The sequence below is a fragment of the Oncorhynchus kisutch genome, linkage group LG20 (genome assembly GCF_002021735.2).
Source record: "Oncorhynchus kisutch isolate 150728-3 linkage group LG20, Okis_V2, whole genome shotgun sequence".
Classification (NCBI taxonomy): Eukaryota; Metazoa; Chordata; class Actinopteri; order Salmoniformes; family Salmonidae; genus Oncorhynchus; species Oncorhynchus kisutch.
This window is the reverse complement of record NC_034193.2, coordinates 46,229,348-46,256,003: the sequence shown is the minus strand read 5'-3', so window position 1 is coordinate 46,256,003 and position 26,656 is coordinate 46,229,348. Positions and strand designations below refer to the sequence as shown.

Sequence of the window (26,656 nt, the reverse complement as noted above, 5' to 3'; positions counted from 1 at the left end):
GGCATTTGAACACAGAATACAGACGCCACACTACCACTCCAAACAGAATAGACTTTAAATATGTTATTCCGCAGCACACTTTCAGGCATTGATATCCATAGGGTTCAGTAAAAAAATATATCTTGAATTCTGTTTCTGTTCATTAGTCTACTGTTGAAACAGTACCAAACTGTTCTGCATGTCATTGTCTAGATAGTTTTCATCATAGGCATACCACATGTAGTATAAGCAATCTCAACTTTTTCACAATGTCTATACAGTATGTTTGTATGTAAGCAACATAACTGTCCCAGAAGTTTGTGGTTTGCCGGGGTTACACAAGTTGCTGTTGCTTTTGAGAGTTTTTTTTATTTTTTTACATCTCAATATAACAACACGACAGATGCATTGTCATTTCCATCAGTGATGCTTCTGTTTTTGTGCCTCACATGTCTAACCCAATTCAGTCAAAATCTGACAGGAGAAAGAGAGAGAAGGAGGGAGAGAGAGATCTGGCATTGAGGTGCCAACACACAAAGCAAATATTGTTCTTTATCCGATCCGAACAGAGGAATACAAGAGCTACCATACAATCTTAGCAAAAACAGGTGCCATCTAGAACCTAAAAGGGTTCTTCGGCTGTCCCCATAGGAGAACCCTTTGAGGAACCCTTTTTGGTTCCAGGTAGAACCCTATTGGGTTCCATGTAGAGCCCTTTCCCCCGAGGGAACCAAAAAGTATACTCTTATGGGGACAGCCGAAGAACCCTTTTGGAAACCTTGTTTCTAAGAGTGTATTGTAGTAGTACCTTTACCGGTCTCTAATATTACTGTTATTCCCTATAGACAATGTTGTTGAGTTGATGGTACTATTCCCTGGTGAGATACTATTCACCTGTGTACCAGTGGCGGTCAGTGTTGTTTAAGATGAGGGAGGACAATTTTTTTATGAGCATGGCCTTATTTCTATTACAGCATATTGGATGACTGTCACTCATATTCCATTCATCTAGTTCAATGTAACAGCGATAGGTTAAGGCTACTACATGATACTCACATTTCCCCTATACCCATCATGAGGTTGCTGAAACCTAGCCTATGAATGAGTTTACAATGTAGTTGTAAACTGTAGTTTACAATGTAGTTGCACACAGGTAGAGAGACACATTTGAGATGACAGTGACATTCAATATCGACTTGCACACTCTTGAGTGCATCTAGCTGATAAAGGGTGTTATCATTCGTCCAGCAGTTGCAAACGCACGTTTCTATTGGACAAATTCAAGTATGTTTATCTTCCGTTTAAGAAACGTTTTTCAACAGAATCTACAGAATGAATCAAATCAAATCAATATTTTATTGGTCACATACACATGGTGAGCAGATGTTAAGGCGAGTGTAGCGAAATGCTTGTGCCTCTAGTTCCGCAGTAATATCTAACAAGTAACAAGTAATCTAACAAATTCACAACAACTAGCTTATGCACACAAGTGTAAAGGGATGAATAAGAATATGTACATATAAATATATGGATGAGTGATGGCCGTGCGGCATAAGCAAGATGCAGTAGATGGTATAGAGTACAGTAAATACAGTTGAAGTCGGAAGTTTACATACACTTAGGTTGGAGTCATTCAAACTGGCTTTAGAAGCTTGGCTTTAGAAGCTTCTGATAGGCTAATTGACATCATTTGGAGGTAGAGGTGTACCTGTGGAGTCAATTGGAGGTGTACCTGTGGATGTTTTTCAAGGCCTACCTTCAAACTCAGTGCCTCTTCGCTTGACATCGTGGGAAAACAAAAAGAAATCAGCCAAGACCTCAGAAAAAAAAGTCTGGTTCATCCTTGGGAACAATTTCCAAAAGCCTGAAGGCACCACATTCATCTGTAAAAACAATAGTACACAAGTATAAACACCATGGGACCACGCAGCCGTCATACCGCTCAGGAAGGAGACGCGTTCTGTCTCCGAGAGATTAATGTACTTTTGTGTGAAAAGTGCAAATCAATCCCAGAACAACAGCAAAGGACCTTGTGAAGATGCTGAAGGAAACAGGTACAAAAGTATCTATATCCACAGTAAAACGAGTCCTATATCGACATAACCTGAAAGGCTGCTCAGCAAGGAAGAAGCCACTGCTCCAAAGCCGCCATAAAAAGCCAGACTATGGTTTGCAACTGCACATGGGGACAAAGATCGTACTTTTTTGAGAAATGTGCTCTGGTCTGATAAAACAAAAATATAACTGTTTGGCCATAATGACGTCGTTATGTTTGGAGGAAAAAGGGGGAAGCTTGCAAGTCAAAGAACACCATCGCAACAGTGAAGCACGGGGGTGGCAGCATCATGTTGTGGGGGTGCTTTGCTGCAGGAGGGTCTGCACAAAATAGATGGCATCATGAGGCAGAAAAATTATGTGAATATATTGAAGCAACAGCTCAAGACATCAGTCAGGAAGTTAAAGCTTGGTCGCATACTTCCAAAGTTGAGGCAAAATGGCTTAAGGAAAACAAAGTCAAGGTATTGGAGTGGCCATCACAAAGCCCTGACCTCAATCCTACGGAATATTTGTGGGCAAAACTGAAAAAGCGTGTGCGAGCAAGGAGGCCTATAAACCTGACTCAGTGACACCAGCTCTGTCAGGAGGAATGGGCCAAAATTCACCCAACTTATTGTGGGAAGCTTATGGAAGGCTACCCAAAATGTTTGACCCAAGTTAAACAATTTAAAGGCAATGCTACCAAATACTAATTGAGTTGTATATAAACTTCTGACCCACTGGGAATGTGATGAAAGAAATAAAAGCTGAAATAAATCACTCTCTACTATTATTCTGACATTTCACATTCTTAAAATAAACTGGACATCCTAACTGACCTAAAACAGGGAATTTTTACTAGGATTAAATGTCAGGAATTGTGAAAAACTGAGTTTAAATGTGTATGTACATGTCCGACTTCAACTCTATGAGATGAGTAATGTAGGGTATGTAATCCTTATATAAAGTGGCATTGTTTACAGTGACTAGTGATACATTTATTACATCCAATTATGAATTACTAAAGTGGCTAGAGATTGAGTCAGTTTGTTGGAAGCAGCCACTCAATGTTAGTGATGGCTGTTTAGCAGTCTGATGGCCTTGAGATAGAAGATGTTTTTCAGTCTCTCGGTCCCAGCTTTGATGCACCTGTACTGACCTCGCCTTCTGGATGATAGCGGGGTGAACAGGCAGTGGCTCGGGTGGTTGTTGTCCTTGATTAACTTTTTGGCCTTCCTGTGACATCGGGTGATGTAGGTGTCCTGGAAGGCAGGTAGTTTGCCCATGGTGATGCGTTGTGCAGACCGCCCTACCCTCTTGAGAGCCTTACGGTTGTGGGCAGAGCAGTTGCCGTACCAGGCGGTGATACAGCCCGACAGGATGCTCTCGATTGTGCATCTGTAAAGGTTTGTGAGTGTTTTCAGTGACAAGCCAAATTTCCTCAGCCTCCTGAGGTTGAAGAGACGCTGTTGCGCCTTCTTCACCACGCTGTCTGTGTGGGTGGACCATTTCAGTTTGTCCGTCATGTGTATGCAGAGGAAAATAAAAAACTTTCCACCTTCTCCACTACTGTCCCGTCGATGTGGATGGGGGGTGCTCCCTCTGCTGTTTCCTGAAGTCCACGATAATCTCATTTGTGTTGGTGACATGGAGTGTGAGGTTATTTTCCTGACACCACACTCCAAGGGCCCTCACCTCCCTGTAGGCCATCTCGTCATTTTTGGTAATCAAAAGTGTGTGTTTTAATCAACTATTTGGTGACGTGATTATATTTAGCATATCATTTTTTGAAAATACTTACTTTTTTAATGTTTGACCATTTTTATGAAATTCTCTGAGGTTGGTCCTCCCCTTTCTCCTCTGAGGAGCCTCCACTGCTGTGTACATAGCTTATCCAGCAAAATTAAAAAAGGAAATTATGACAAAATAGAAAGTACAAACAATAGCCTACAAACTACACTTAACAAAAATATAAAAAGCAAAATGTAAAGTGTTGGTCCTATGTTTCATGAAACATTCCATACGCGCTTATTTCTCTCAAATGTTGTGCACAAATTTGATTACATCCCTGTTAGTAAGCATTTCTCCTTTGCCAAGATAATCCATCCACCTGACAGGTGTAGCATATCAAGAAGCTGACTAAACAGCATGATCATTACACAGGTGCACCTTGTACTGGGGACAATATAAGGTCACTCTAAAATGTTCAATTTTGTCACACAACACAATGCCACAGATGTCTCAAGTTGAGGGAGCGTGAAATTGGCAGGCTGACTGCAGGGATGTCCACCAGAGCTGTTGCCAGATAATGTAATGTTAATTTCTCTACAATAAGCCGCCTCCAACGTCATTTTAGAGAATTTGGCAGTACTTCCAACCGGACTAAAAGTTACAGATCATGTGTAAGCCAGCCCAGGACCTCCCCATCTGGCTTCTTCTCTGCGGGATAGTCTGAGACCAACCACCCAGACAGCTGTAATGAAGCCCTTTAGTGGGAAAAAATGAAATTGTTGCATTCATATTTTTATTCAATATATTATTATGTGTGTATGCCAGCATAATTGATTACATTCAGTGTAATCTTTATTTGTCTTTGTGCAAATGGTTTGGTAGTCAAACAATTATTCCGAATCACATTCAACATTTAAACACAGCATTTAAACACAGCATTTATCGTCTCGGGGAATCATCCACATTTTGTATGAACACCATTTTAAACTTGTTATCCACCTCCACAATCTCTTCATCCAAAGAGATAACACTGTAGGCAACAGCTCTGCAGACCCTGGGTCATTTCGCATGAGACAACCAGTTAAAGTTTTTACAGATATGAAGCGAATAGATATGCTTGCACAGTCAGTTCTGCCGGCCGACCTTGACCTTGGACAAGCCTGGAGGGTGTGTGCGTTATGTGAGAAAACTGGACGGTTTTGCTTTGAGCACCTCTCGCCATCCTCTGCATGCTATTGTATTTTTTCTATTTGATTGTCCGTGGCTTGATTTACTTGCAATCAAGCACTGCTGGTACAGTATGTGTAAAGCCTAGAGTCCTCTGCCTTGCTATCCTACATTGATAAGCTTTAATGTTAATGGCAAAGTCATTTTGAGATGAAACCCGCCTTGATTGCCCCTTCTGTGAGCTAAATCACAATGGGCAGTGTATAAGACCAGGGAAGAGTAGCGCTAGGAAAGTGACTGATCTGAGGCACCATGTGTTAGTAGCTAAGTTCACTAAAAGCTCAGTTTCTTGATTCTTTGATCTCTCTGATTTAAATTTAAACAGGATGGTTATGGGTTTTCTTGGCAACCCTGGTGATGATGACCAGCGGTCCGTGGCAGCCAGCCCCAGGGGGAGGTCTCGGTGATGTAGCCTCAGGGTTGGGCCATCTGGCTTGGGGACTGGGGAGGGCTACCTGCCTTGGGTCCTTGTGTCGGGCTCATGAGCACCTGGCAAACCTGGCATAGTAGGATCTGGCAGACCGCCAGAAGGAGGAAAGAGTCCACTTTGATTTGGATGGTACATCCCAGCATGGCACCATCTCTGACTGGAAGGGTACCAAGTGGAGAGGAAAGGTCAAAGGTGACTTCCTACTGGTTGCAGGTGTACATATGCCTCTGTATTTCTCTGTTAAAGGGGAATACCACATACAAGTTGGAATTGGAAGCATTGAATGGTGTTGAATGGACAGACTATGTATGTGTAGGAGTGATTTCATTACCAAAGACCTTTGGTTATAGTTATAGTTATAATCATAGTGTGTGTTAGAAGTAATCATTATGGTTTCATGTCTGCTAGCACAGGCTTTTAACTTAGATTCAAAAGTTCCCCTAATTAGATAATTTACTTGATTAAAAAGTAGATGTTAATTAGCGGTGTGTGAAAAAACATCTTAACCAGTTGTCAAATTGTAAATTACAAAATGACAGATGAGTGTGATTATGGTTCAGTCTGCTCTTATAGATGTAAATGAAAATGGATGTAATCTTCTTTAACTGTTAAAATGACAAAATTACTTGAAATTACCATAATTATATTATAAAGGTGAATAGCAATAAGGTTTTATAATACAGTTGCTGTGTAAATTGATCCAATCTTGAGATAAGTAAGAAAGGGCATGAAACAGACTTGGTGATGTATATTGTTAAAATGACTGAAAATATTGGTCTGGTTTTGCCTCTTAAAACATCCCTAGAAAAGACAGAGTCATTGAAGCACTCCCCCCGAGTACCAAACAAAGAAACACTCCAGATGTTTGGTCAAGCATGTTATGTTGTTTTTCCACAATCAAAATGAAGGCCGGATCCCATTAAAAATCATAATTTAAATGTCAAAAAGCCCACCTGCTTGAAACCCCCCCCCCACCTATGTATAATGAATAAATGACTGATTCATGAATAATGGAATGTACAAACAAACTCCTTTCGATCCTCCACCTCTGCATTGGAGGCAGTTGGGAGGTAATACGGTGTTACACCACCAGGGCTCCCATGAGCCCCTACCTGGCAGGTTGACATATGTGCCTTCTCAAATCACAACTCATGCTAAAATAATCTAATACAGTATCACCTAATCTCGCAAGAGGACTCACTCAAGCTTCCTCCATGAAGGTCTATGGGAAAGAGTGAAGGTAATATATCCCTATCCCCTGTCTCTCTCATCTATCTGGAGCATCTTGGCATTACAAAGAAGTATGAAACAGGTAATACACAGAGACAGTACTAAATTGACCAAGACCGCCAGACGTTGTATCTAGTCTTGGGTGATTTCCTTTGAACTCCACGTCAACGAAGAGGGCTGAGAATTCATCTCTGTCTGAATGGTAGAAGCCTTTATTAAGGCCCGGTGAACCCCGGGAGCATATCGCTGCTGAGTGGATGAACTAATTAAGCCCCTGTTTCCTGGTGCACCAATCGAAAGCCCAGAAATACTAATGAGCCTAGCCCCGCTGTAGTCAGACACTATCAATCAACCGCCACATGCACCCCCACTACAACTTTACATTGAAATGACACACCAAAAAGCATCCCTTTTAATGCAACTATACTCTAGGCACATTCAATATGTAACAATGTTTAGATGCAGGAAATCAGATCTGCTAGATGGTGATGACCGTGAGGTTGGTGAATGATGACGATTAGCCCACGGTGATGGGATTCAAGGCCACTGAACACCTACGATTACAGACATGGGGACAAGCGGACATCCACAGCCGGTCTCTAGTCTATGAGAATAGAGATTAAAGACAAAGTCCAGCCAGGAAGCCTCTAATGAAGCCTAGCCTATGTGGGATGTCAAAACAGTCACTTTGGTGGCAGCTAATGGAGACTGATGGTTGCCGGTTGGCTCCTGGAGCTGCGGCATTGAGAGTGGCCCGATCAAAGCGTCATCTGAAGGCTACATGGTAATTCGGCAGTGATGAGGCCAGTTGAGGTAAACACATTTGGATGCGGGTAGTTGTGGCAGGCAGATGTGGCAGGTAGTATCTCCAGATGCCTTCATCAGTCTCCGACGTGTCTTTCAATGAGGTTTGACACAGATGGGAGCTGCCAAGAGCACCAGGCGTATCTCTGCCAGTTGCATCCAAACCATTCCTTACTTCAAAGACAGAACCAAAATGGCGGCCCGGTTTCCAGATCTATCAAATACGGTGGGAGCCGGTCAGAGGCACATATCAGAACGCTAAAAAACAACTTTACAAGCCCAGTCAGTCTCAGATTTCTCACACCACAAAAACACGCTGAACTAATTCACTGAACAAACATTATTTTACTGTGTAAACAACGAGATTAGACATCGGTTTGTTTTTGAGCCTCAAATATGTGTATATTTTCATATGCACGCACCAGCTTAGAGATTCAAAAGGAATGAACATTTTCTGGGCATGATTTATTTAATATATTAATTCATACCTGCCTTTGATACGTCTCTCGCCTTTTCAAGACAGGGGGCCCTTCCTCTCCACACTCACAGCTGTTTGATGTTGCATTCTAGGGGAAGTTTTTTCTTCCATACATCCTCATTTAATATTAATACCTCTATTCAATCTGCTAATAGGGCCACCACTCACCTGACTAGAATATATAAAACTACCGAGGGAAGAATTGAGCCCTTACAGGTTCACGAAAGGACAGCTGAAAGTGTTACTTCTTCACAGTCCAATCTGCAGTATTCTCAAGGGAATAGCGTGTACTGAAATTGTAAGTAGAGTTAGTCCAATATGGATGTTGCCAAGGGAATATAGACTGAAATGATCAGTAGAGTGTGAACAGTCACCGGTGCGTGCCAGGTACAGCTGATGTGCTTTTTCATCTAACATCTGATATGATGTAATTTACATACCATAAAGGACTGAGTGGAATTTGTTCACGAAAAGGTTAATTCTACAGATAAATCATCATGTTAATTTGTTGATTCTACTTATTAATCATTTCTCCTCTTCACTTTAAGAGCTGAGATCTCATCTAAATTTAGAAGGTCATTTCCTCTTCCTTTTTTCTATCTGGCTTTATTCGTTGATACAATCCAGTATTGTACTGTAGTAAAAACTGTAACCAATAGCAGGAACACATTCCAGTATTGTACTGTAGTAAATACTGTAACCAATAGCAGGAACACAATCCAGTATTGTATTGTAGTAAAAACTGTAACCAATAGCAGGAACACATTCCAGTATTGTACTGTAGTAAATACTGTAACCAATAGCAGGAACACAATCCAGTATTGTACTGTAGTAAAAACTGTAACCAATAGCAGGAACACAATCCAGTATTGTACTGTAGTAAATACTGTAACCAATAGCAGGAACACAATCCAGTATTGTACTGTAGTAAATACTGTAACCAATAGCAGGAACACAATCCAGTATTGTACTGTAGTAAATACTGTAACCAATAGCAGGAACACAATCCAGTATTGTACTGTAGTGATTACTGCAACCAATAGCAGGAACATAATCCAGTATTGTACTGTAGTAAACACTGTAAACAATAGCAAGAACACAATCCAGTATTGTACTGTAGTAAATACTGTAACCAATAGCAAGAACACAATCCAGTATTGTACTGTAGTAAATACTGTAACCAATAGCAGGAACACAATCCAGTATTGTACTGTAGTAAATACTGTAACCAATAGCAGGAACACAATCCAGTATTCATTGTACTGTAGTAAATACTGTAACCAATAGCAGGAACACAATCCAGTATTGTACTGTAGTAAATACTGTAACCAATAGCAGGAACACAGTGCAGTATTTATTGTACTGTAGTAAATAATGTAACCAATAGCAAGAACAAAATCCAGTATTGTACTGTAGTAAATAATGTAACCAATAGCAGGAACACAATGCAGTATTTATTGTACTGTAGTAAATACTGTAACCAATAGCAGGAACACAATCCACTATTTATTGTACTGTAGTAAATACTGTAACCAATAGCAGGAACACAATCCAGTATTGTACTGTAGTAAATACTGTAACCAATAGCAGGAACACAATCCAGTATTTATTGTACTGTAACGAAAACTGTAACCAATAGCAGGAACATAATCCAGTATTGTACTGTAGTAAATACTGTAACCAATAGCAGGCACACAATCCAGTATTTATTGTATTGTAGTAAATACTGTAACCAATAGCAGGAACACAATCCAGTATTGTACTGTAGTGAATACTGTAACCAATAGCAGGAACATAATCCAGTATTGTACTATAGTGAATACTGTAACCAATAGCAGGAACATAATCCAATATTGTACTGTAGTGAATACTGTAACCAATAGCAGGTACTCAATCCAGTATTTATTGTGCTGTAGTAAATACTGTAACCAATAGCAGGAACACAATCCAGTATTGTACTGTAGTGAATACTGTAACCAATAGCAGAAACATAATCCAGTATTGTACTGTAGTAAATACTGTAACCAATAGCAGGAACACAACGCAGTATTTATTGTACTGTAGTAAATACTGTAACCAATAGCAGGAACACAATCCAGTATTGTACTGTAGTAAATACTGTAACCAATAGCAGGAACACAATGCAGTATTTATTGTACTGTAGCGAATACTGTAACCAATAGCAGGAACATAATCCAGTATTGTACTGTAGTAAATACTGTAACCAATAGCAGGAACACAATGCAGTATTTATTGTACTGTAGCGAATACTGTAACCAATAGCAGGAACATAATCCAGTATTGTACTGTAGTAAATACTGTAACCAATAGCAGGAACACAATCCAGTATTTATTGTATTGCAGTAAATACTGTAACCAATAGCAGGAACATAATCCAGTATTTATTGTACTGTAGTAAATACTATTACCAGTAGCAGGAACATAATCCAGTATTGTACTGTAGTAAATACTGTAACCAATAGCAGGAACACAATCTAGTATTTATTGTACTGTAGTAAATACTGTAACCAGTAGCAGGAACATAATCCAGTATTGTACTGTAGTGAATACTGTAACCAATAGCAGGAACACAATCCAGTATTGTACTGTAGTGAATACTGTAACCAATAGCAGGAACACAATCCAGTATTGTACTGTAGTGAATACTGTAACCAATAGCAGGAACATAATTCAGTATTGTACTGTAGTGAATACTGTAACCAATAGCAGGAACATAATCCAATATTGTACTGTAGTAAATAATGTAACCAATAGCAGGAACACAATGCAGTATTTATTGTACTGTAGTAAATACTGTAACCAATAGCAGGAACACAATCCACTATTTATTGTACTGTAGTAAATACTGTAACCAATAGCAGGAACACAATCCACTATTTATTGTACTGTAGTAAATACTGTAACCAATAGCAGGAACACAATCCAGTATTGTACTGTAGTAAATACTGTAACCAATAGCAGGAACACAATCCAGTATTTATTGTACTGTAACGAAAACTGTAACCAATAGCAGGAACATAATCCAGTATTGTACTGTAGTAAATACTGTAACCAATAGCAGGCACACAATCCAGTATTTATTGTATTGTAGTAAATACTGTAACCAATAGCAGGAACACAATCCAGTATTGTACTGTAGTGAATACTGTAACCAATAGCAGGAACATAATCCAGTATTGTACTATAGTGAATACTGTAACCAATAGCAGGAACATAATCCAATATTGTACTGTAGTGAATACTGTAACCAATAGCAGGTACTCAATCCAGTATTTATTGTACTGTAGTAAATACTGTAACCAATAGCAGGAACACAATCCAGTATTGTACTGTAGTGAATACTGTAACCAATAGCAGAAACATAATCCAGTATTGTACTGTAGTAAATACTGTAACCAATAGCAGGAACACAACGCAGTATTTATTGTACTGTAGTAAATACTGTAACCAATAGCAGGAACACAATCCAGTATTGTACTGTAGTAAATACTGTAACCAATAGCAGGAACACAATGCAGTATTTATTGTACTGTAGCGAATACTGTAACCAATAGCAGGAACATAATCCAGTATTGTACTGTAGTAAATACTGTAACCAATAGCAGGAACATAATCCAGTATTGTACTGTAGTAAATACTGTAACCAATAGCAGGAACACAACGCAGTATTTATTGTACTGTAGTAAATACTGTAACCAATAGCAGGAACACAATCCAGCATTGTACTGTAGTAAATACTGTAACCAATAGCAGGAACACAATGCAGTATTTATTGTACTGTAGCGAATACTGTAACCAATAGCAGGAACATAATCCAGTATTGTACTGTAGTAAATACTGTAACCAATAGCAGGAACACAATCCAGTATTTATTGTATTGCAGTAAATACTGTAACCAATAGCAGGAACATAATCCAGTATTTATTGTACTGTAGTAAATACTGTTACCAGTAGCAGGAACATAATCCAGTATTGTACTGTAGTAAATACTGTAACCAATAGCAGGAACACAATCTAGTATTTATTGTACTGTAGTAAATACTGTAACCAGTAGCAGGAACATAATCCAGTATTGTACTGTAGTGAATACTGTAACCAATAGCAGGAACACAATCCAGTATTGTACTGTAGTGAATACTGTAACCAATAGCAGGAACACAATCCAGTATTGTACTGTAGTGAATACTGTAACCAATAGCAGGAACATAATTCAGTATTGTACTGTAGTGAATACTGTAACCAATAGCAGGAACATAATCCAATATTGTACTGTAGTGAATACTGTAACCAATAGTAGGTACTCAATCCAGTATTTATTGTACTGTAGTAAATACTGTAACCAATAGCAGGAACACAATCCAGTATTGTACTGTAGTGAATACTGTAACCAATAGCAGGAACATAATTCAGTATTGTACTGTAGTGAATACTGTAACCAATAGCAGGAACATAATCCAATATTGTACTGTAGTGAATACTGTAACCAATAGTAGGTACTCAATCCAGTATTTATTGTACTGTAGTAAATACTGTAACCAATAGCAGGAACACAATCCAGTATTGTACTGTAGTGAATACTGTAACCAATAGCAGGAACATAATCCAGTATTGTTGTCACGCCCTGGTCTAAGTATTTTGTGTTTATCTTCATGTATTGGGTCAGGCCAGGGTGTGGCATGGGGTTTTTGTATTGTGGTGTGTTTTGTCTTGGGGTTATCTAGCAAAGTCTATGGCTGTCTGGAGTGGTTCTCAATCAGAGGCAGGTGTTTATCGTTGTCTCTGATTGGGAACCATATTTAGGCAGCCATATTCTTTGAGTTTGTCGTGGGTGATTGTCCTTAGTCTCGTTGTTCCTATCTCTTTGTTTATTTACACAAGTATAGGCTGTTTCGGTTTTCATTACGTTCTTTGTTTTGTGTTTCACGTTATTCATTAAACATGGATCGCAATCTACACGCTGCATTTTGGTCCGACTATCCTTCACACCTAGAAAACCGTAACAATTGTACTGTAGTGAATACTGTAACCAATAGCAGGAACATAATCCAGTATTGTACTGTAGTGAATACTGTAACCAATAGCAGGAACACAATCCAGTATTTATTGAACTGTAGTAAATACTGTAACCAGTAGCAGGAACATAATCCAGTATTGTACTGTAGTAAATACTGTAACCAATAGCGGGAACACAATCCAGTATTTATTGTATTGTAGTAAATACTGTAACCAGTAGCAGGAACATAATCCAGTATTGTACTGTAGTGAATACTGTAACCAATAGCAGGTACTCAATCCATTTTGTGTGCAACCACACCATTGTGGTGAAAACTTTTTCCAGTTGTTTAATGTTGTCAGGTGGTTGTCGGCGGGTAGCGACGGAAGCGGGCAGCTAGAATTCTCTGTTTGTTCTGGGCAAAAGCGTGCTGCATGTTTAATAACAACTAGGGGGAATGTCAATTACACATGTAAGATGGATTAGTCTTTCTGGCCTCCTTCCTTCTCTCACTTTCTGTCTGTCTGTCTCGCCCTCTATCTACCGATGTTTCTCTCTGACTCTCTCTCTCACTCACACACACACACACACACACACGCAACAGAATGGCCTTCAGTGCAGCTGGAGAAATATTGTGTGGACTTAACTAACCCGTGCAATATATTTAAAAAAAATTGGGTGACAAAAATCCAAACTGTATATATGTTCTCTATAATAGCATAGAGAAGCTGATACAGAGCCAAGTCACGTACAGCGGAGAAAGTATAGACATGAATCCTACCGGTCATCATAGAAAGAGAGTCGTTGTTAAGCACTCCTCAGGTCGTCCGTCGTAATCTATTAAAACCACCTCCAGTGGGTGTGGAAGTAAAAGGAGAACTTTGCTGTTCGCTTTTTGTTTTGAATCTGAAAGTCCCTTGTATTGTGAAATGTCGGTTTCCCAGAGCATAAGTGGGGCAAAAACAAGGTTCATCTCGAGTTTGATTTTTTCGCTGTGCCCATAGACGGCGCCAGACATAACCAGCCGCTTATTGAAAGGAGAAACACGTCGGCTGATGGTTCCTAAGGAGAGCAAATGCCATTCTATATTTTTGGGGGGTGGGTTACCATTCCCCCCCTCCTCCCCGGTCTATCTCCTTGCTTTATCTGGACCTGGTCAATTAACTGGAGCCAGTCATCTCATCCCACCTCATCTCTTTCACTCCGTCTGCCTCCCCAGCGTTTCTTCATTGAAAAAAAATTCATTTTATCTTCGCTTTCAGCCATACTCCTCGGGGTTACAGATTGCCTGGCATTCAATTTGTGCCACATACAATTCTGCACCTGATCAGTGCGGAGATGGGCCTAGATGGGACTGTCTGGCTGCCTAAAGAGGACCTCCGACTGTCTTTCAATAGCTGCCAACAATCATCCCTGTCAATCTGAATGGCGAAAGGGGACACGAGCTGCTACGAGCTCCGAGGAAACTACTAATGTGTACACACTCTGTGCACAGCGATTCATCCCAATTGCTTCCCATTTGCCTGAGATTAAGAGGAGAGAGTAGAAGACGAGCTGAAAGCTGAACCCATTCTGGCAGCTTGATGTAGGGCTTACTGTATGTTTCTGGAGGACTGTGTTGCAGCTCCGTGTGTTGCAGAACAACCTATTCAATAAAAGTTCATATTGTTTTTTTTCCATCCGTCTTGATCTCTCTGTAGTTATTTACTGAAGGGACATAATCATCAGATCTGGAATCGTGCAGCTTTACAAAGCTGTCGTTCAAACGCCTCATCTCGCAACCGGGGGAAATGTTGCTGGATGGACGTATAAAGCGTTCAATTTCTCGATGTGATTTGCAAGACAGACATGGAAAAGTGGCTTGATGTATCAAAATGTTCCTCATGCTGTATCAAATGTCCAAAATGTCAATGGGATTAGCACGATGTGTGAGTATATGTACGGTCCAGATACTCAACCATCCTCCTACTGGGCGGTTGGGACCGCTACTATTTCTGTCCAGTTCTGGTTATTAAAAGGACAAACTCCACTTACTGGAGCTATGGACATGAGTGGCTCAACTCACTGCCAAAGTGGCTAGGCCTTGTGAATGTGAAACTCAACAATTACAATCAAATCTGAAATGAGAAAAAATACATCTGACCAAATGGATCTAATATGAAAAACTCTGCACTGGGGCCCATTCTATTCCATATGGAGAGCAGAGACGTAAGCACACACAAGATAATCAACTCAATAGCATGGCAATCAAGGAAATCCAACACTTGAGATAATGCATTTTCTGTTTCCCTAATTGTAAGAATATGATGCCACCAATGATTCATATTTTCCGTGCCTTTTTGCAGTTTTGAAGCAGGTGTGGACATCAACACTAACCGCATTATAGTGAACACATCACTTTTCTACCAGAAGTCAACAGGGTTTTTGTTTTAAAGTAGTCTAACCTGATGCATGACACCAACCATAACAGCCATCACAACAAATATACAGATGACTATTTCCTACTCAATGATAAGTCGGCAGCAGGGTAGCCTAGTGGTTAGAGTGTTGGACTAGTAACAGAAAGGTTGCAAGTTCAAATCCCTGAGCTGACGAGGTACAAATCTGTCGTTCTGCCCCTGAACAGGTAGTTAAACCACTGTTCCTAGGCCCTCATTGAAAATAAGAATTTGTTCTTAACTGACTTGCCTAGTAAAATAAAGAAATACATTTTTTATTTTATTTTCCTGAAACACCTGCAGAAGGAAAAACCTGACTCATAATTCAGTCATTCTTATTATCCCCTTCCATATTTGAGTCATCCTCAGATGTCTGCCTACTCTTCAGTATATACATAAATCATAGGCCGATATCCGAACAGTGATGAATTCTCACAGAGCCTGATCGTGTTCCACCTTGAAGCCAGGCCTTTGCACCGCGCTTCAATGCACCTCTAATGGCATGGCCCTGCTAAGCACCCCTCATCTCTCCCACACAGCACACACAAACACACACAGCCAGGCATCAATCACCATCACTCCCATCATCATGTCCATCGCCGTCTGCCTCCGTGTGTATGTGTGTGCACGTGAGATGGCTTTAGGATAATATGCCACCACCACTACCTGCCTGGTATATGACGTGTCACTGGATACTATGAAGAGGGAACCCATCCAGATGTGTGATGTGCTGAGAGGGACAACTAGCACTTGTATGACTGCACCACTGACTGTTGAGTGCGAGTTACAGTGCCTTGCGAAAGTATTCGGCCCCCTTGAACTTTGCGACCTTTTGCCACATTTCAGGCTTCAAACATAAAGATATAAAACTGTATTTTCTTGTGAAGAATCAACAACAAGTGAGACACAATCATGAAGTGGAACGACATTTATTGGATATTTCAAACTTTTTTAACAAATCAAAAACTGAAAAATTGGGCGAGCAAAATTATTCAGCCCCCTTAAGTTAATACTTTGTAGCGCCACCTTTTGCTGCGATTACAGCTGTAAGTCGCTTGGGGTATGTCTCTATCAGTTTTGCACATCGAGAGACTGAAATGTTTTCCCATTCCTCCTTGCAAAACAGCTCGAGCTCAGTGAGGTTGGATGGAGAGCATTTGTGAACAGCAGTTTTCAGTTCTTTCCACAGATTCTCGATTGGATTCAGGTCTGGACTTTGACTTGGCCATTCTAACACCTGGATATGTTTATTTTTGAACCCTTCCATTGTAGATTTTGCTTTATGTTTTGGATCATTGTCTTGTTGGAAGACAAATCTCCGTCCCAGTCTCAGGTCTTTTGCAGACTCCATCAGGTTTTCTTCCAGAATGGTCCTGTATTTGGCTCCATCCATCTTCCCATCAATTTTAACCATCTTCCCTGTCCCTGCTGAAGAAAAGCAGGCCCAAACCATGATGCTGCCACCACCATGTTTGACAGTGGGGATGTTGTGTTCAGGGTGATGAGCTGTGTTGCTTTTACGCCAAAAATAACGTTTTGCATTGTTGCCAAAAAGTTCAATTCTGGTTTCATCTGACCAGAGCACCTTCTTCCACATGTTTGGTGTGTCTCCCAGGTGGCTTGTGGCAAACTTTAAATGACACTTTTTATGGATATCTTTAAGAAATGGCTTTTTTCTTGCCACTCTTCCATAAAGGCCAGATTTGTGCAATATACGACTGATTGTTGTCCTATGGACAGAGTCTCCCACCTCAGCTGTAGATCTCTGCAGTTCATCCAGAGTGATCATGGGCCTCTTGGCTGCATCTCTGATCAGTCTTCTCCTTGTATGAGCTGAAAGTTTAGAGGGACGGCCAGGTCTTGGTAGATTTGCAGTGGTCTGATACTCCTTCCATTTCAATATTATCGCTTGCACAGTGCTCCTTGGGATGTTTAAAGCTTGGGAAATCTTTTTGTATCCAAATCCGGCTTTAAACTTCTTCACAACAGTATCTCGGACCTGCCTGGTGTGTTCCTTGTTCTTCATGATGCTCTCTGCGCTTTTAACGGACCTCTGAGACTATCACAGTGCAGGTGCATTTATACGGAGACTTGATTACACACAGGTGGATTGTATTTATCATCATTAGTCATTTAGGTCAACATTGGATCATTCAGAGATCCTCACTGAACTTCTGGAGAGAGTTTGCTGCACTGAAAGTAAAGGGGCTGAATAATTTTGCACGCCCAATGTTTCAGTTTTTGATTTGTTAAAAAAGTTTGAAATATCCAATAAATGTCGTTCCACTTCATGATTGTGTCCCACTTGTTGTTGATTCTTCACAAAAAAATACAGTTTTATATCTTTATGTTTGAAGCCTGAAATGTGGCAAAAGGTCGCAAAGTTCAAGGGGGCCGAATACTTTCGCAAGGCACTGTAGGTATCTGAATAAATCAACATTTGTCAAAAAAGGTCAACTAAGGGGTACTTTCAAAAAGGAATATGACAAATGTTTTGTTGTTCATTTCAGCTGAATTGGCTCGTGCAAACCTTAAAATCTGTAAACATATTCCAAATGAATCGGTTTGAATTAAATAATAAATTGTATGGTTAACAACAGATAAGATAGATAAGTACATTTTCTTTTACAGCAGTAATGTGCTACAATGGCTTCCCATCACTGCTCTCCAACTTCTTGACACCAAACCATGCATTTTAAACCCAATTATTTCACCTACAATCCCCTGGAAATAGCATAGCATTACACTGATAACCCTTGAAATTGAACCACCAGTGATTACAGCCCCGCAATCTATTTACCCCCAAGCTCTCAGCAAGCATTATCTACCAGTTGGCTTTTACTTGATTGGTAAATAACTAATCTACTTCACTTAACACTATAGGGACCTGGAATATTGTCCAGGGCAAGCAAACATGAAAGATGATGAAATCATATCAAAATATGATTGACACAGGATCCAAAAGCCAGTGTGAGTGAAGGAGGGTTGGAGGTAGGGGAAGGGTACTTACTGAAATTAAGTGTGCACTCCTGAGGCCTCCTAGGGTGAGGATTAGAGTGCTACCCAGGTACATTACTCATAAACTCGGTTTTATTATTTGTCCATGCATGCAGAGTCTGGGGCTCTATAACAACAAGGAAAGCTGATGCTTTCAATATCGCTACTAGATTTGGTTAATAAGGTTTTCCAACTCAGGCCGTCTTTATTATTTGTGAATAATCCTCTGGGAGTTGTCTGAGAAAGAAAAGTGAGAAGCGAAGAGCAAACCTGGGCCTGGTGGGTTTTGTTTACAGGCAAACGAGGGAGGGCTGTGTTAGGCAGACCGGTAAATAAACGCTGGCTAGCGGACCGTGACGGCCTCCCTGGGCCCGCCAACCTGATCAGTGCCTGACCCAGCACATACCCTGCGGCTCAATTATCCCAGACAGACACAGACACCAGAGTTAACTCTCCTACCAGTGGGAGGGGGAGGGGGGGGGGGGGGGCAGAGCTTGGGAAGTGTTCTCTAGTAAGATAATAAGCCAATCATATGCCATTGAAAGAGTATTTATCAGAAGATTGTATGTCTGTCTACACAAATAAATATTAGTGTAAAGTCCCACAACCACCAACCAAACACCACATTCAACTGTTGAATGTAGCACATAATGACAACATTTGTATCTGTTATAGAATATGACCAGATATTTACCCGTTGCTCAGTCCTATCCTTAGCCCCTGTAGTGTGGAGGGAATCCCATTGCAATGCAAGTAAATGTGTTTCTATACCTACTTCCTTTTGGAGATGGGGGACAATTGAAAGAGTGGATTGCACTGCGCCCTTTGTTAGGCTGCTGTTATTGTTGTTCGTATTCAAGTGATATCACTCCGTGACTCACTGTTTTGTACATGGGAGTTGGGGTGTGAGGAGTGGGAATACAGGGACAGCACAGTTGGTGGTGCAGGATAATAATAAAGTGACAAATGAATGGAAAGAAATAGCAACATCAAACACAAACTCCTCTCTGACAGGGCCAATGAATATGTAATAGTACATTTCAATGGTTGTGTTCTCTTATTCAACTGCTGTGGCCCTGATTGTGTGGGTCTGTCAGTTTACCATACGGCTCATTTAAATTGCCTGTTTGATTTTCAACCATCTTGGATAACAGGTTGTACTTGGTTTAACACAACTAGCTACGCCATGGCCACTATTGAAAGCGGGACCCGTTGACACCATCAAATTGTTGGAAAACGAGCAAATTACAGAACATTTGATGAGGCAGAAAAACATCAGAGATGTTAGTTTGAAAGAGGACTGTTTCTCTTTTTTATGCTGTAAATGTGCCACCACTGCTGTACGAGACGACAGCTATACAGAACCATAAATAGATTCCTTCAACACATAGGAACAGCCAGAGTGAGAGCGTCGTCAAACCGAGACAGCTGGTGAGAGATGGTTTCTCACAACACACTTCTCCACCAACTTCATGTGATCAACTCACTCACTAATTGGCTACTAAAACATTTGATTTTCTTCTTCTGTTCGGCTCTAAAATAAACTTCTCTGACAAATGCTTTTGTTTGATCATTGTATGGCTAAGAACTCGTTTCATTTTCAGTATGGGTTTTGTCTTTGTCTTGAGAAAGAACTGCCTCAACTGGGAAAATGGAATCAGAGTATGGCTCCTGGCTTTGTTCAAGTCTGGCTTTGGTTCTGGTTCATTGATTCTGGTTCTATGACTCAGACCTGGGTTCATGAAGTCCCAGATGGGCGGGGTTGGCACTTCTGGGACTATTCCATTGGTTCCATTGCGCCAGGCAAGCTCAGTCAAGCACAGCTGAAGTATTTGACAGAAAACAAATACTATTTAAACCCAGATCTGCTATGACTAAAGTGAAGATGTTTCTGAGCAATACCCGATACTGAGGAGTACTGTGGCAACATGAATTCAAGGATGAAGCTTCAACGCTACTTTGGCCTAATCTCAAATGGACCACTAAGCCCTACAGCCTACGCACTTGTGGAGATCTGAGAGAATTTGATTGGTGTAAGAAATATAGTAAAACTTCTACCTAACCTATCAGATCTCCACAAGTGGATAAGGCGGGGTCGATTTGGGATTGAGCCATTGACTTCCATACCACTCAATCCATATTAATACCCATGATGCATGTGGGCACATTCTACATCTTCCGAGGCAGTCCAAAGCTGCGGAGTAAACTTGTTACATGGATTGACTATATGTCAGGCTGCATCTTGTTATCTTGAGTGACAAGCAAAGTACTTAATGCCCTGACATTTCAATAATGTAAATATGCAGTCTCCTGACACACTTTTATGTGCATGCAAGGAATATGCCAGTGCCACATATCCCCCGTTGGGACTCTGGCATTTTTGCTGTAACCTTTCCATGAGATTTAAAATCCCAAACTTGTCCCAACGCCTCTCCTAACAATGATCAGAATGTACAAATTATCTCAGCTCCTTTTTGAGGCAAACATTTCCATAATTGAACTTTTTTAGTTTGTTTCATCTTACTTATGATCAGATGAATCATCCATTATCTACATGTACAATCATACAGTATTTAACACACACACACACAGACCTCCCATCTCTTCTACTGCATGACTCCATCTCTCCATCACTTAATCCACCACTGTCTCTTGGGCTATCATGAGAAGGCACATTCCTTCATATTAAAATCTGGCTCAAACACACACAAAGCATATGGGAACATTAATACCCTTAACTATGTAAATGCCCAATAGGTTAGATATACAGCCGCAGCAGCATACATCCCATATAACGACAGACGGACAGACAGACACTTCCATTTCTGCTCCATGAAGCATCGTCAACTCATCTGTTTATTCACATTTGTGCTCAGATGGGAAAAATCTAAGTCTCTATTTATTTCCGCATACAGCAACAACTCTACATATTTAATGCAGAGGATCTATTCTTGCTTATTCCAAAGTTGCTTGCGTCACAAGCGAGAAGAGAGGGGGGAATTGTTTCACAGTTGCACACAATTAGAACCCAATCTATTCATATCACAAAACAGCACAGGTTCCATGTGACTAGATGGTGGTGATGCTGCTGAGCAATTCCACGGTTACAGAATTACGCTGAGACTCAATTTTTTCTATTCAAATGTATGTCAAACAAAAAACATTGATTTCAAAGTTTAACAAACCAACACATTTAGTGGAAGAACTGTGCAGATGCTAAGTTTGGTAACATCTCCCTTGTTTTTTTTTTGTGTCCACGTTTTTCCCCAAAAATGTAAATATCTGCTTCGAATTCAGATGCAACGATGTCTGCAGAAAGAACGGGGTGTAAGCTATGACATGACAGATTGGGTTTTCGAACACAGCCATACTAACATACTGTATACTACATACTTAATGAGTATATACTACATACTATTAGTTCATTTTACTGTAAACAAACGATATCCTTTCAGTTGAGCATACTGTCTACCGGAAGTTGATTCTGTTGCTATGCAACCTCTTCTCGCCACAGCAGAGATGGTTAGGCTGTTTGCATGTTATCCAGAGCGTTGGTGCCTGTAACTGTGCTGCTGGCAACAATTTAATTGGGCTTTTTTGCCGATGTTTAATGACCCCGGCCATATGTTGAGCGTTCGTAAATTCATCCGTTTTTCCACGCTCTGGCTCACTCAGACGAGAGTGCTCTGAAATTGGAGTAGATAGCCAGAGTGAATTTATGTCCATTGAGAAATCACAACTACTATACCACTTAGCTAAGAATGACGTGAATAATCAAGTCAATAAACATTGGGTAGTTAGTTAGATAGCATATAGTTAATATACTGGCAAGTTCAATGTATTAGTAACCAACTAACGAGGTAGCTAGCTAACATACCGGTAGTACCTACTGCTGTAATGATATACTATGCAGTTCGTAAGGATAGCGTAGCCAACACATTGTCAACCAACATAACGTGCAGTATTACTTTATTACATTGCTTACCATCTGTCATAATTAGTTAAAACAATACATTTTTATCTTTGGACTTCAGCTGCATATTTTCCTCCATTTTCTTCAAATCTGAAAATGTTATGAAGCCATGCCCATTTCCTGAAGAATTGCATGATCGGCCCTAAAAGTACGGAAATAGTGTATACTTCATATTTTGGCGAATGTAGTACAACATCCGGGAACTTTTGGCATACTAACTCTATTCATACTATGACCAATAAGCATACTACATTCTCAATTTACGTTACAAATAGTAAAGTTAGTATTAGAGGTTGACCGATTAATCGTAATGGCCGATTAATTAGGGACGATTTCAAGTTTTCATAACAATCGGAAATCGGTACTTTCGGGCGCCGATTTTTTTAATACCTTTATTTAACTAGGCAAGTCAGTTAAGAACACATTCTTATTTTCAATGACGGCCTAGGAACGGTGGGTTAACTGCCTTGTTCAGGTGCAGAATGACAGATTTTCACCTTGTCAGCTCGGGGATTCAATCTTGCAACCTTACAGTTAACTAGTTCAACGCTCTAACCACCTGATTACACTGCACTCCACGAGGAGACTGCCTGTTACGCGAATGCAGTAGAAGCCAAGGTAAGTTGCTAGCTAGCATTAAACTTATCTTGTAAAAAATAATCAATCAATCATAATCACTAGTTATAACTACACATGGTTGATGATATTACTAGTTTATCTAGTGTGTCCTGCGTTGCATATAATCGATGCAACGCTGGGGGACGATTTAACAAAAGCGCATTTGCGAAAAAAGCACAATCGTTGGACAACTGTACCTAACCATAAACACCAATGCCTTTCTTAAAATCAATACACAGAAGTATATATTTTTAAACCTGCATATTTACCTAAAAGAAATCCAGGTTAGCAGGCAATATTAACCCGGTGAAATTGTGTCATTTCTCTTGCGTTCATTGCACGCAGAGTCAGGGTATATGCAACATTTTGGGCAGCCTGGCTCATTGCAAACTAATTTGCCTGAATTTTACGTAATTATGACATAACATTGAAGGTTGTGCAATGTAACAAGCATATTTAGACTTAGGGATGCCATCCGTTAGATAAAATACCGAACGGTTCCGTATTTCACTGAAATAATAAACGTTTTGTTTTCGAAATGATTGTTTCCGGATTCGACCATATTAATGACCAAAGGCTCGTATTTCTGTGTGTTATGTTATAATTAAGTCTATGATTTGATAGAGCAGCCTGACTGAGCGATGGTAGGCAGCAGCAGGCAAATTTAACATGTTTCATTATTTATTTGAAGCTAAATTGATTTTTATTTATGTATTATATTAAGTTAAAATAAGTGTTCATTCAGTATTGTTGTAAAAATAATAATAATAATAATTTTAAAAGATATATATATATATTTTTTAAATCGTCCGATTAATCGCTATCGGTTTTTTTTGGTCCTCCAATAATCGGTATCGGCGTTGAAAAATCATAATCGGTAGACCTCTAGTTAGTATGAGTATTCGAACACAGCTATTGACTTGAATTTACACTCGGTAACAGAATTACAGAAATGGAATTTCATCATGGGTCCCTGTGTCACGACTCCGACCGAAGGTGGCTCCCCTTCCCGTTCGGGTGGCGCTCGGCGGTCGTCGTCCCTGGCCTACTAGCTGCCACTGATTATTTTCTCCCCCTCCTTATGTGTTTATTGAGTACACCTGTTTTGAGTTGGTTATAATTAGTGAGGCTTTATTAGTCAGCCGGCCCGCCTGGTTCTTTGTGTGGGATTGATTATTGTAACCCTGGTGTTTGCATTAGATGTACTTGTTCGTGTATTTAGTGCTAGACTGTTTTGTTTCCCTGTGTCTGGGGCATTTGGTTTGAGCACCCGTAAGTGGGGTGACCATAGTTCACCGTGTGTGCATAAAAAAAAGCACTTTATTGAATTCTGCTTTCCTGCGCCTGATTTCACCCTCACGACACCCAGGACCTTACACCCTGGGTATAACTCCACACACTGGCTATTATTTTTATGAGCTCTGCCCCCAAATAAAACCCAATTTGGTTGGTCCAAACCGGACAAAATCTGACCCAATCATAGATGTCTATGTTTCACAAGTTTGGACATCAAAGTTCAGCACAGTAAAGCACAGCACAGAACAGTAGAGTTCATTACAGTATAGAGTAGAGTAGAAACCGGACAAATCTGAACCAATCATAAGTTTGGACATCAAAGCTCAGCACACTAGAGTACAGTTCAGTACAGTACAGTTCAGTAGAGTAGAGTTCAATACAGTATAGAGTACAGTTCAGTACAGTACAGTGTTATCGCTGGGTAGGAACAAAAATGTGCACCACTTTGTATTGGGAAACCCTTGACAAGAGCCTAGGATGACCATTAGTTACTACTGCCTCGACAGAAGAAATAGGTAATATATGTTGGTGTATTTGATATCCCCCCACCACAAGTGCATACGGTCAAACTTTGGAAGTTGGTTTTTCATGCCCCCTCAGAAACACCTGGAGGCATGGGGGATGTCACTTCTGCCATGACTGACTGGGGACTGGTGATGTGTTGAAATGAAATCAGGTTCGTTACAGACAGGACTACGAGTGGGTAATGAGGAATGGGAGGAGGGTCAGACCGATTCTCTCTGCAAAGCATGGGGAAACTGTCTCGGAGAAGTAAATGCTGAGGTGATTGTGTTAACTGTCTTGATTGTCTCTGCCATGATTTGTTCGATGATTGTTCAGTCACTTGATGATATCACTTAACAACAAAAGAGATGCATGTCGAATAGGCTTTGGCAATTATACTGGGGATGACAGCATGCACAGTTGCCTCGGAATGAATCCTGGGAATCTCACACTATATGCGCGCTCCATCACACTCACGCACGCACGCACACACCTTTCGTAGGCCTAAGTTATTGGCAATTTCATCAAAGTCAAACTGATGGCTACATTTTATCTCCATTGATGCGCTGCGTGAATGCGCACATAGGCCAAATATTATTTAAAAACAACTGTACAAGTATTCACTTACACTGCTGTTTTGCCCAGACCAGTGCACCATGGCTTGGTTGTGAGAGGAATCTCCGGTCAATGCGAAGGTTGAACTGGTGAGTTTGAGTTCGTCCTGCCTCGAACTGGCCGCTCTTCTGTCCTCGTTGCTCCATCGCAATTCGGACCGTGTCACTCTGCTGCGCCCAGTCCGTGAGGTGATGCCCTCTCGCGAGTAACTCTGAGGCAGTGTCTCCCTTCTCTGGGGTAAACCGGAGGACTTCACTTTAACATCCCCAATATTAGCTCCCGGGCTGTCCCTACGAACTCGGTGCTCGTGTGAGACGCCGGGAATTAAATCTGCGCGAGCCTTCCCGACATCTGTATTGCCTACATGACGGTTCATTTTCAGGTTGGAAACTTTGTACTCACCGCGCGGGGTGAATTTTCTCTGTTTACCACCACCGTATTGCATTCCTCCATCGAGTAGTGCGTTCTTGGAACGGAGCAGTATGTCAGTATTCCGTTTTCGCCTTGAGTATATGTTTTTCCCCTGGATGCATTCATCGGATCTAGCTGCGCAATCAAGCTGTTGAGTTTCGGCACTTGCAGAATTTAAACTCCGTGAAGCAGTTGTCCCGTCTCCATTTCCAATAACTTCCCCTCCGTGCCCTGTTGCGAATTCTCGTGTGTCCGTTTTAAGCAGTAATTCCTTAATACGCCCCTTATCTCCCGGCTGACATGATCTGCAAGTTATCTCTGATTTAGCGGCTAGAAAGAAAGATAGCATTATCAAAAGCAGAAACCAGAAAACGCTGGTGTGCCAAATAGGGCATAATCTGACCCCCCTCTCCATAGCTGGTGGCAGAGAAAGATACTCAGTCTGGATACAAGTCTTTTTTTTACTCTCTTCTTCTCTCCCCTTTGTGACTGTAATTGATGTTAAGCAACAGAACTCGTCGCAAGTTGTGGCTCGTCCAATTGTTCTGCAGTGTTAAAAAGTGCGACTCGGCGAAGTGGTCCCAGATGAAGGATTTGATCGAATGAAGCCTTGCGCGCGCGGGGGAGGAGCTGGCAGTATCCGGGGGAAAAGATAGGCGAGATTTCTTCTTGCGCCTGTTTTTTTCCCCTCACCCAGTACAACGCATTAATCATTTCGTAATAAATAATTTGTTAGTATTTATCGTACGTATGTAATAGTAATCTTATTCGATTTATATTTAAATACTATTTTGTATAGGAGTCCTTTGTTAATGTTGTTGGCTGTTACTATGGTCTTGTTGACAATATCCCTAACAGCTGTAGATTGTATGTA

At 40.7% G+C, this 26,656-nt stretch overlaps 1 protein-coding gene across 3 annotated transcripts in view; it reads right to left on the bottom strand.

The window, feature by feature from the left end:
- LOC109865961 (VPS10 domain-containing receptor SorCS1) overlaps window positions 1-26,359 on the bottom strand; it is a 163,786-nt gene extending 137,427 nt beyond the window's left edge. For all 3 annotated transcript variants that reach the window (XR_004204514.1, XM_031799698.1, XM_031799699.1), the window contains exon 1: window positions 25,385-26,359. Coding sequence is in view for 2 of the 3 variants with exons in the window: in XM_031799698.1 (XP_031655558.1) it covers window positions 25,385-26,197 (813 nt within the window). In the remaining variant the exon portion in view is untranslated. The remainder of the gene's footprint in view (window positions 1-25,384) is intronic.
- Window positions 26,360-26,656: the final 297 nt, after the last annotated feature.